The following is a 12668-nucleotide window of genomic DNA, read 5'->3' as shown; positions in this document are numbered from 1 at the left end:
CATTTTAGTCGCAGTTCAAAAGAGAGAAATGTCGAAATCACTTCTACCTTGTTATGCCTTGTTCATATGTACAACCAGACTTTCGGGCTTGTGTTTACTATTCACGACGTTAGAACTACTCGAAATTAATAAATTGTTTAAAATTAGTGTCTAGCCGCCAAAAAGTAAGAAAACAAAGGCAAAATCATACATTTTTAAAATTTTCTAACATTTCGCTACACCAACGAAAGCAAAATTCTGTTCGACAGAAAATTCGATACTCAACGAAAATTTGGACACAATTGCATAGCTCATAATACGAATTCCACTTTCGATCTTCGATAAGGGCCACAATTTAATTTTTTCATTTTCAGTTTTATATAATTTTAAAATGCTGGAAAACTTAAAAAAAAAAAATGCATGACCTACGAATTGAGAGAACTATCTTACTGTGTTTCTATCATGGATCTATATGTAGTTTGACTATTGAATCAACGACTTATTCAGGCCGGTTCTGCAATTCACTTCAGAGTGAATTTCAATCAAACTCGCTTTGAATTCAAATTGGCACGGTTTGAAATTCACTCGGAAGTGAATTGCAGAACCTGCCCGATTGTCAATTAAATGTAAGGGTTTGTATTGCATGCGCTCCACATTTCAATCTCATAAATTGTTTATCACTTTTGCTAAAATTTCGAAATCAAAAGTTATCAAAACAAATTCTATGGAACTGAGAATATTATTTTCTACTTTTTAGTCCATTTATAGAAGCGTGGTATATTAAAGTTTTTTATTTATTAATTTTTGCATTGTACGTATCATTTACTTGGTCCGCACAAGCTTTGTGTTCTGACGTTTTGGGATGCACCCTATACTATCTAGGAATGGGTGTTTTATTACTAGTAAAGTTTTTATTTGAATATTAATTTGTACGACAAAGTGTGAACATATACTCGCTTTGCTATACTCCTTCAATTTTACACGAAAATTTAATCAAGAACTTTCTACACGATAGTTGCTTAAATCGTTTAAATTAATAGTTTTTATATACGAATGTGCTTCGCTGCTTTGGCCGCTTGAGCACTTATTTCGTCCATACTTTTGAGTGCGCTTTCAGTCATATCATCCAGCGAATGTTTCGTTTTCATCAAAATGTCATCTGCGGACTGGGCAATACCTTTGACTTCTTCATTTATACGCCCAATAACCCATTCTAGTCCCTGACGTCCTTTGCCGGCGTTCACACTAATTGTCGACGTTAGCATGTCTTCCATATAATGACACAGTGGAACCCCTTGCACACTAACAGATGCTTCCTGTTTCAATAATGTTTTTTTAGCATCTGAAGGGTGTGGTTCATAATATAGAACCTCATCTACAGAAATGTGACGGCAGAAAGTTAAGTTAATTGTTTTCAAAACCATTTGCTTTCGCTGTGGATCCACTGTTGAACGCTCACTTGCAAAACATGTTTTTGCCGTACCAATTAATGAATGTGTCCACTTTGGGAAACACCATTTCGACTGGACGAGCCGATGTGTGTGCAATACTCCGTCCACTACTTTACGCTCCACAACATCTGTGCCAATTATAGATGGAGTCATGGGATTAGGGTATTTTCGCCATGCAGCCTGTGTAACTGTTTCCCATGGGTGGTTGAATGTGTGTTCCGACGTCCAAATTTTCATTATGCAAGTGTGTGCTGAAATCGAGAACAGGTTGATCTGATGTAGTTTCGCAATAAATTTTCCCCAATCAAGCCAACAGCCTATATTTGAAAGAAATGTCAAAAGAAATAAATTAAGCCAACGACATCGTCTGTCGTAATAAATGTTGCAAACGAGAATAATTTGATGCAAATAACCTTTGGCTAAAAATAAACAGCAAAATTGTTCCTTCAACTAGGGTGAAACGATTCGGATAAATAGAAGATAGTGATGAATCGATACAAATAAATCAAAGAACATACTCGATACTTTTCTCAATTTACCAAGTATTTGTGTAGGCATGAACCATGATTCAATAATACAAGGTTCGATAAACTGACAGTTGTCTCTCTCGCACCGCTCCCTTAGCAGTGGCACCGTGTTGCTTCTTTGCAAATTTACATGGAAACAGTGTAGCTTTGGAGTGAAATAAAAGTATAAGCTTTTGTGCAATATGTTTATTTATATATATATGCATATGAAGCATATTTAACTGATGAAAACATAAACTGTTTTTAAACTGGATGTTTCATCAATCTCATAGTAGTCTTATTTTAATTTTGAGTCATTTTGCAGTTTTTATACATTTGAATAGCACATAAATTACGTAATTCACATAGACACATCAATATTACGTTCAACATTTCGTTTAAAATGCCAGACTTCCTGCAATTACATTAGAATTTACAAAAGCAATTTCACTACTAATTGTCTACTTTGCGTACTTTTCTACTACCATTTTCGCACCAAGAGATTTTATTCCTCCCCTTTTCTCCGTCCTGCGTAAATGCAAGCTTTTGTAAAAGAGTGTCAAACCCCAGCTGTCAATAATTATCTAACCTTGTATTATTGAATCATGGGCATGAACGAAAGACAAAAGAAAGAAAGATTTTTGGTTCATCTTTTTGTAGGTATCGAAAAAATAAAACATTTGCAGCGGAAGCGGAGAATTTACCCGCCGTCTCCACAGGAACAAATTTATTGCTGTCCATCTGCCATTTTCTTCTTCTTCTTATTTGGCGATGTAACCGCTTAAGCGATTTTAGCCGAGTTCAGCAAAGCACGTCAGTCGTTTCTCTTCTATGCCAACTGACACCAAGCGAAGCCAAGTCCTTCTCCACCTGATCTTTCTATCGCAGTGGGGCCTCCCTCCTCCTCTACTTTCAGAGTTGGAGCGCCGGTGTCCATTCGAACGACATGGCAAGCCAGCGGAGCCGCTGTATTTTAATTCGCTGCATTGTGTCGTTGTCATTGTAAAGCTCATACAGCTATCATTCAATGTCTGCGGTGCTCACCGTCGCCAACGCGTAAAGGTCCCCCAAATTTAAAAACTAATTAATAAAATTAAAGTAAAATCTGTGAAAATTCATCAATAACATACATTTTTCGCAAAATCTATAAAGGACCCTTTTGTTCAAAAAAAAAATCTGTGCGACAGTTATTATTTACATACCTTTACCCATATTTATTTATTTACTAGATACTAGATAACAACAAACTTAGGACTAAATATAACTTGATCTTAGTTAAAAGATCAACGACTGGAGGAAACATCAATATCTCTACTTCTATTCATTAAAGCATTGAGTTCACCTAGCATCCTAGAAGTAGGCTCATTTTGCGAATATTTGGTTTTATAGAATTCTATTGAGAAAATATCAAAATACCTTAAAGATCGAACAGGAGTATTCAGTTTTATAACTTGTAGTAATACAGGACAGTCAATACTACCATTAAGGGCCGTTTGCACCATGTCTAGTTAATTCTAACTCCCAGTTAAACATCTTTATCGACGTTATCGACACCCATCATATAACATGTGATCGATAAAGCAGTTAACGTGCTTAACTGAAGGATGTACCTCCAGTTAGCGTTAACTAAACAGGGTGCAAACGGCCCTAAGAATGTCATGTACAAACATGAGCCCAGAAATAGTCCTTCTTCCTGCTAGAGTATGCATATCAATTAACTTACAGCGAGAAATAAATGGCGGTATTGGCAAATCAAACTTCAACTGGTATAACGCATATTTTAGAAAACTCTTTTGTACACGCTCTACTCTTTTTGAGTGCATATCAAAATAAGGATTCCATATGACAGACGCATACTCCAGTTTCGATCTCACGAAAGCATTGTATAAAATTTTTTTTGCATAGGGATCTTAAAATTCAGAGCTATTCCTCTTTATGAAAGCCAGTGATGAGTATGCCTTGGGAATAATGTAGTTTAGTTGCTCAATGAACTTGAAGCCCGAGTCAAACACAACCCCAAGATCTTTAATTTTATTATAGGAGCTTATAGCGGAGTCTGAAATATGAGGCGACGACTGCAGAGGTGAACGTATTTTGTAATACCTCACAAAACAACACTTATTAATATTGAGTTCAAGCTTATTTCGCCTACCCCAGTCACAGAAGATATTTAACTCATTTTGAATGATCTGTGTATCAGAGTTAGTTTTTACATATTTAAAAAAAATTAAATCAACCGCATATAAGAGGTGATTACATTGTTTGAAACAAGCACTGGCATCATTAATAAAAATTAAGAAAAGTAACGGACCTAATATGCTGCCTTGGGGAACGCCCGAAGTAGCAACATATGTGTTGAGCAGAAGTTATATTTAAGAATCTCAATTATTGGTAACCTTGTAATGCAACCCCGTGAGTTGTCTCAAAATAATTGTGTAATGTGTCAAAACTATCGCGCCAAAGTAGTTATTCTAGAAGAAAAAGAGCGCGAGGTCACACGAAAGTTATTCTCCTTCACAGGAAAATAAAACCAACCGAATCCAACTCCAACCCCATACAGTCCGACATCACCAAATTTAATCAATAAATCGATGGGCTACCATTTCTACTAACATCGGAATATGTACAACTAAAATTGAAGGGTTTTATTTTGACACCAGCGCGATCTTCTAGAACATTTTTATTTCACTTTCCTGCAAGTTGCAGCAAGGAAAGTTCGATACGGGAGTGTGCTGAAAATTATACAAAAGGAATTATTTCGCAAGAAAGGTCTGGCGAAGCAGTGAGCTGCAAGAAGTGACCAGGAACATCGTTTTTGCAAGAAAGGATTGGCGAGGCAGTGAGCTGCAGGAATCGAGAAGAGCATCGGTAAGTGATATAGTAGTCGTAGCAGTGTTTGCATTTACTACTCCATATTAGCAATAGCAACAAACCTATTGCTTCGCTTTTGCTACAACTCTTCATTTGAAGAGAGCAGTAGCAGAGCAGGTAGTACAAAACGCGAAAAGCATTTGTATTGCTCGGCTCCCGACTGGGCTTCGTTACACTACTACGCAGATGAATAGAGCACAAAAACGAACAACGAACGTACTTTTTAGAGTCGTAGCAAATAAAAAAACTGTGATTGTAGTGCGGAGCATAGCAAAGCGAAATTTTTGCTTATACTATTGCTATGGCTACGGAAGTCGTTGCGATTGCATTTTTTACTGTTATTAATCGTCGTGTTTTTCAAATAAGGATGCATTTTCGATGGCATTATCCAGATGGCCCGAATTTCGTTTTACTAGTAGGATGTTTTCTAATGTGTTGTGACTAAGCTGATTTCGGTTGTCAGCTAGGACTAATTTCAGGGAAGAAAACGCCCTTTCTATTTTGACCTTAGAAAAAAGAAAAATTATAACATTTTATTGGAAAATTCAAAAATTATTTTTACATACTTGAGTGGGTGGAATCGCAAAACATACTTTGCTTAGCTCATAGAGCACTGGATCACTTAACTGCCTCTCTTTCCAGAAGTTTAAAACACTAATATTAGCTTTCATGTAAGGTAGCTTCAATGTTTCCCTTTTCGTATAAACATCTGCTGCTTCATTTATAGGTGCTATCGCAGAGGATAAATAGTTGTCTAAAATTTCAAAGTAATATTCTTCCGACTTCTACTTAACCCTCGATTCTACATAAAAATAACTAACTTTTCACATTTTAAAAATAACAATAGCCGTCATCGATTCGCCAACAGTTAGCGAGTGGCGAAACGAACGAACTCAATGAGGTACAATCAATCTCGCTATCGGCTATCCGTGCTAGCTAACTTTGTTGTTGCTTTCACATGCAAAATTCTTCTTTAAGCGACCGGAACTCAAACATAGCGAGGGAGAAGTGGCGAATCGATACGGCTAATAGCTCTCCACCATTTTTGGGCAGAGCCGCATGCGTTTTCACGTGGAATGATCCATAAAAATCCTATGTACTTGTATATTGCATATCTATGTACATTACGGCGGGTCAATTTGTATGGGAGGTTTTTTCCACTATGCGCCTATAGCATAGGAGCATTCTACGTGTAGTTCTAAGCAAATTTGTCGAAGAAACCATGCAAACCCCCCTCGTCAGTAAAATTAAAGTAATTTCCAATAATAAAATTATGCTTCTGCGGCGGCATGTTTTCTTTTTAGTAGATCAATTACGGCTGTACAAAAGCAAACGAAAAACCAGTTGAGCATTTGTAGCAGCTGCGAGAGCAATTCAACGACTCCCGTAGCGATAGCAATAGCAGTAGCAAAAATTCCGATTTGCTATGCTGCAAACCGCTATCACAGCTTTTCATTTGCTACGACTCCAAACAACACATTGTTCGTTTTTTTTGCTCTATTCATCTGCGTAGTAGTACAACGAAACCCAGTCGGGAGCCAAGAAATACAAATACTCTTCGCGTTTTGTGCTACTTGCTCTGCTAATGGTTTCTTTAAATCAAGACCGATAGCAAGAGCAAACATAAAAACTGGCAAATAGCGGAGCATTTTCAAACGCTGAGTCGTAGGTGGTTACATGCCGTTAACCCGTGCAACATCCAAAATGGCCTACCAAGAAGGGGCCGCTGGCGAAGGCGAAGGCTTAGATATTACTGTTAGGGAACTGACAAACGTTGCAGATTCGGAAGGTGCCAATACCGTGGCGGCACAATTAACTGCGATGATGCAAGAGATTCGCAACTTGAAATCAGCACTTAACCAGCAGCAACATAATGCTACAACAGCAGCAGAGTCGAATAGTCAGGGTGAAGAGGCGTCGGGTAATGCACTAGCAGCTGTGGTCAGTGAGCTGAGCCGCGCTTTATCGCATACACCGACGCAGCCTGTGAGCAGGTTATATGATTTACCGGACTTCGAGGGTCGACCAGAAGACTGGCCGATGTTCAAGGAGGCATTTGCGGCTACCACCGAAGAGTATCACTATTCAGAACGGCAAAATATGATCCGACTGCAAACGGCGCTCAAGGGCAAAGCTAGGGAGACGGTCGAGTGCTTGCTAATTCACAGTAATAACGTCAACCGTGTCTTACAAACACTAAAGGAACACTTCGGTAGGCCAGAGCTCCTTGTCAAAAGCCAAATTGCGCGCATTCGTAATATTTCAAGCATACCTGAAAACCGAATTGATTTAAATATCCCATTTTCTACTAAGGTACAAAATTTAGCGTCGGTTTTAACCGCGGCCGAGTGTGACCATCACCTAAATAACCCGATACCTATGGAAAAACTCGTGGCTAAGCTTCCAGTATAGCGCAAGCTGGCATGGGCACGGTACTCCATTGATATACACCCGCGTCCAACTATACAGCATTTAGGAGATTGGCTCCGCGAGGAAGCACGCATCGCAAACACAATATGCAACAATGTATGCGAGTCGCAACGACAGTGCGACGCGAAGACAGAGAAGCGTCCGAGACTGAGGAACATCAGAGTAATAAGTGTATGATGTGCTCTGGTTACCACGATCTTGAGCGGTGCACGCGTTTTACAGATCTGACCCATAAGCGAAAATGGAGATTCATACGTGATAGACGACTTTGTTTCAATTGCCTGAAATCGGGCCACCGAAGCAGTACATGTAATCGCGAACACAGATGTACCAACTCGAGGTGCACACAGAAATGGCATGAGATTTTACACGAACCTCGAATCCAACGGGAGGAAGGCAGTCAGCAATTTCAATAAAGACCGCGCATCCTCACCAATGCGGTAGTATCCCATGGTGGGCCAAATCTGCTTTTCAAGATACTTCCGGTAAAGCTCTACGCCAACGGTAAAACTGTTAGCTGTTACGCGCTTATCGACGAGGGTTCATCCCTACGCTTTGTAAACGAGAAACTCGTTACAGAACTTGACATTACAGGACCGAAGCGAGATTTAACGCTGAAATGGTTTGGCAATAACGTGGTAACAGAGTCATCAATGTCTGTGTGCGTGGAGATAGCAGGGGTGAGCCAAAATTGTAAAAAGTTCGTACTCCGAAACGTGAGGACGGTAAAGAATTTACAACTGCCGAAGCAGACGCTTGGTATATCCGACCTTCCCGCTGGCCAACGTCACTTTAGAAAATTACCAATCGAAACCTACCAAGGTGCTACCCCTGATCTGTTGATCCGGCTAGATAATGTGCACCTAGGCATCGCAAAGCGCGTAGCTGATGATGGTCGCCGGGGTCCGGCTGCCGTGTTGACAAAGCTGGGTTGGGTAGAGTACGGCACAACTGAAAACGAAACCGATATTAGTCAACGAATATTCTTGGTGCGAGAGAATGTCGCAGATACAACGAACGAAAGTGAGTCCGTGGACCAGTTAGTCAAGAATTTCGTTATAAGTGATGACTTAGGTGTTTCATCTACCGTCAAACGAGTTGATGCACAAGACGAAGTAAGAGCCCGTTCAGTACTAGAGAATACTACCAAGCGAGTAGGTGAGCGATTCGAAACGGGTTTATTGTGGAAGAGCGACATGCAGATAATCGAATACTCACGAGCGATGGCTGAGAAGAGGCTTTTAACACTCGAGCGTGAACTCAACAGCAACGAATCACTAAAAAGAGAGTTCTTTAAGACAATGCGACATTACGAAGCGAAGGGCTATTACAAGAAGCTTACAAAAGCTGAGACGTTAGTTGAATCTCCGCGCACATGGTATTTGCCACATTTCGGAGTCTCGAACCCGAACAAGCAGCGGAAGATACGCCTCGTCTTTGACACGGCGGCGCAGGTAGCTGGGAGGTCCTTGAATTCGTATCTCTTAAGCGGCCCGGACTTATGCAAACCAATGCTCGAAGTGCTGATGAAGTTTCGACAAAAGCCAATAGCAGTTAGCGCCGACATCGAGGAGATGTTCCACCAGGTTTTGGTACGGGTCGAAGACCAGCCGGCGCAGAGATTTCTGTGGAGGTAAAGGCCCGATATGGAGATAGAAGAATATTGTATGCGCTTAGTGACGTTTGGTGCGACATGTTCTCCGTGTGCGGCACAATACGTGAAGAACAGAAATGCCAGTGAGTTCTCAGAAAGGTTCCCGGATGAAGTCAGTGCGATACTAAATAATCACTACGTGGACGATTTCGTGCACTGTTTTCCTGATGAGGGCGAAGCCATCCAAATAGCGAAGCAAGTGAAGTACATCCACCGTAAAGGTGGATTTAACCGAAAAGGATTCGTATCTAATTCAGTCGTCAGCGATGCACTGAACGGAGAGCATGTTTGCGGAGCGTTAAAGGAATTTGACAAACCTAATTCTGGTCATCAGAGGGTACTCGGGATGCAATGGGACACGGAGCGAGACGAGCTGAAATTTGCTCTTGCCTTTGGTCGCATTGACCCAGAATTGTTACTAGGAAAACGCATCCCGACGAAACGCGAATTGTTAAGCGTAACAATGTCCGTGTTCGACCCTTTCGGTATAGCCGCGGAGTACGTACTGAAGGCTAAACTGTTGCTACAGACGGTTTGGAGATCTGGAACGGGCTGGGATGAAGCAATATCGGAGGAAGCGGAACGAGTTTGGAAAGAATGACTAAAGGCACTGCAAACTGTCGAGAACATAAAAATTCCCCATTGCTATGGTAGCGCCTTTCCAACGGGCGTCGCAGAGCTCCACGTTTTTGCTGACGCAAGCGAGGAAGCCTTTGCCGCGGTAGCATACTGGCGCATAGTGCACGAACATGGAGCGGTGATGGCCTTAGTAGCTGGGAAAACGAAGTGCGCACCACTGAAGCAGACGACCATCCCAAGGCTTGAGCTGCAAGCAGCAGTATTAGCATCTCGACTTAAGAAAACGGTGGTGGACTACCACGACGTCAAGCCGTCACGTGTGATCATGTGGACGGACTCGAAGACGGTCTTTGTGGTACGCTGATGGTACAAGGACTCAGAGACGCGGAGCTATGTATTATTCGCGTAATACAACGGAGTTCATACCCGAGGACTATTCTGCGCTAGAGAGCGGTAAGCGGGTGAGCGCAAGCAAGATTTTTAAGTTAACCCCGATTCTAGATAGTACAGGAGTAATACGACGAATGGGCGGCTATGTAACGCTGACGCAGTGCATCCGCGAACGCGACAACCAATAGTGATGCCACAGCGACATTACGTCACCGACCTCATCAAAACAAGAACACGATCGTAAGCGAGATTAGACGAAAATACTGGATACCTCACATTCGAGAAGAAGTTCAAAGGGTTGCAAGGAAATGTGTAACATGCCAGAAAGAGCGAGCGACGCCAGCAGTGCCGGAAATGCGACAGATACCCGCGAATCGCCTTACTCCCTTCATCCGGCCATTCTCGTATGTAGGCGTAGATTATATGGGTCCTTTCCAGATCGCGACCGGCAGGCGTACGGAGAAAAGATGGATTGCCTTATTCACCTGTTTGACTACGCACGCAGTGCATCTCGAGATCGCTAAAGATTTAACTACTGACACATGTTTGCTCTGTATTAAAAACTTCATGTGCCGACGGGGCACCCCAGTCCGGTTAAGATCAGACAATGGGACGAACTTCATCGGCGCGGACAACGAAATGAAGCGTCAGCTTAAAGATTTCGAAAATGGCAAGATCGCGGAGGCACTGTAAAGTCGAGGCATTGAATGGGTGTTCAATTGCCCTCTGAACCCACACGTCGCCGGGAGCTGGGAACGCCTGGTGCGGAGTGTGAAGCGTGCGATGCAGCGCGCGTTGACTAATGAGCGGTTACCCGAGCAAACGCTATACAGTGTAATGTGCGAGGCCGAGAACGTGGTTAACTCACCGCACCCACACATATTTCCATCGACGCTCCCGATGAAGAACCACTTACTCCTAACCATTTCCTCATAGGTACAGCCAGTCCGAACAAACTCCTCACCCCCAAGAAGAATCGTACAAGGTCACGAGAACGCAGTGCCGCAAAATGCAGCAGATTCACCACCGGTTCTGGAAGAGATTGCTTGCAGAGTATCTCCCAGATCTATGCAGACGAACCAAGTGGTGGAAGACCGTGACGCCGATATCACCGGAGACCTGGTGCAAGTTTGTGACGTAAGTTTGCATCGGTCCAAATGGCCAATTGGACGCATCATCCGTGTGAAACATAGCCAGGACGGTCAGGTTCGTGTGGCGGCGGTGAAAACTGCCGGAGGAACGTTCCAGCGGCCAGCTTGCATCCTAGCCAAATTGGACATTAGTGAATCAAGCAGCAGGTAGATTCACGGGGCCCGGGATGTTGAGCAGAAGTTATATTTAAGAATCTCAATTATTGGTAACCTTGTAATGCAACCCTGCGAGTTGTCTCAAAATAATTGTGTAATGTGTCAAAACTATCACGCCAAAATAGTTATACTAGAAGAAAAAGAGCGCGATGTCACACGAAAGTTATTTTCCTTCACAGGAAAATAAAACCAACCGAATCCAAATCCAACCCCATACAATCCCACATCACCAAATTTAAGCAATAAATCGATGGGCTGCCATCACTATTAACATCGCAATAGTTGCGTTCCAGATGCTTCACGATGTTCAGGAAATTCACGATTTGCAGGAACAGCTGTTTTCCCCATTAATAAACCTTATGGGAGGTCATGATTCAATAATACAAGGTTCGATAAACTGACAGTAGTCTCTCTCGCACCGCTCCCTTAGCAGTGGCACCGTGTTGCTTCTTTGCAAATTTACATGGAAACAGTGTAGCTTTGGTGTGAAATAAAAGTATAAGCTTTTGTGCAATATGTTTATTTATATATGCATATGAAGCATATTTAACTGATGAAAACATAAGCAATGGATGTTTACATCAATCTCATAGTAGTCTTATTTTAATTTAAGTCATTTTGCAATTTTTATACAGCTAAGGGCCGGTTACTCAATGTCTGGTTAACACTAATCTCCGTTTCAACATCATTATCGACGTGTTCGGCTCCATGCATATAACATGGAGTCGGTAACGTCGATAACGATGTTTTACCGGAATTAGTGTTAACCAGACATTGAGTAACCGGCCCTTAATAACACATAAATTACGTAATTCACGTAGATATATCAATATTACGTTCAACATTTCGTTTAAAATGCCAGATTTCCTGCAAATACATTAGAATTTACAAAAGGAATTTCACTACTCAGTGCCTACTTTGCGTACTTTTCTACTACCATTTTCGAACCAAGAGATTTCATTCTTCCCCTTTCTGCGTCCTTCGTAAATGCAACCTTTTGTAAGGGAGTGTCAAACCGCAGCTGTCAATAATTATCTAACCTTGTATTATTGAATCATGATGGGAGGTGGTCACCTGGAACGACTTCCTGTAAAAACCTGCAAATCGTGAAGCATCTGGAACACAACTAATATGTACAACTAAAATTGAAGGGTTTTATTTTAACACCAGCGCGATCTTCTTGAACAATATGCATGAGACTTTACACTACAGTTACAAAGTTGACTCTCTTGACTAGATAGGATTTGAGCCAATCCAGAAACTTAGAGTGAAAGCCAAAACAGGGTAACTTACACAATAATAACCTATGACAAACTCTATCAAACGCTTTCGATATATCGGTATATATATTATCAATCTGGCATCCATCGACAAAAGAAGAGATGCAGTAATTTGAAAATGCTGCTAGATTGGTAACAGTTGAGCGTCCACGGATAAAACCATGTTCGGAAATAGATATTTATTTATTTATTTTTCTATAACTTATAAATTAATTTATAAG

At 41.5% G+C, this 12668-nt stretch overlaps 1 protein-coding gene across 2 annotated transcripts; it reads right to left on the bottom strand.

Moving 5' to 3' along the window:
* Positions 1-755: 755 nt before the first annotated feature.
* LOC118751380 (protein slowmo-like) lies at positions 756-2016 on the bottom strand. 2 transcript variants are annotated; one of them, XM_036486200.1, is made up of 2 exons: positions 1844-2016; positions 756-1747 (listed from the first exon to the last, which is right to left on the bottom strand). In XM_036486200.1, exon 2 carries the CDS (start codon positions 1665-1667, stop codon positions 1023-1025), a length of 645 nt encoding a protein of 214 aa, XP_036342093.1. In that variant the 5' UTR covers positions 1668-1747; positions 1844-2016; the 3' UTR covers positions 756-1022. The 2 variants fall into 2 exon arrangements, with proteins under 2 accessions (XP_036342093.1, XP_036342095.1); XM_036486202.1 differs by having other exon boundaries at positions 756-1681; positions 1844-1947.
* Between the last annotated feature and the right edge of the window lie 10652 nt (positions 2017-12668).

Source organism: Rhagoletis pomonella, unplaced genomic scaffold, assembly GCF_013731165.1.
Source record: "Rhagoletis pomonella isolate Grant_MI unplaced genomic scaffold, Rhpom_1.0 Rhpom_scaffold_00662, whole genome shotgun sequence".
In the NCBI taxonomy this organism is placed as follows: Eukaryota; Metazoa; Arthropoda; class Insecta; order Diptera; family Tephritidae; genus Rhagoletis; species Rhagoletis pomonella.
This window is presented reverse-complemented; position numbering and strand designations above follow the sequence as displayed.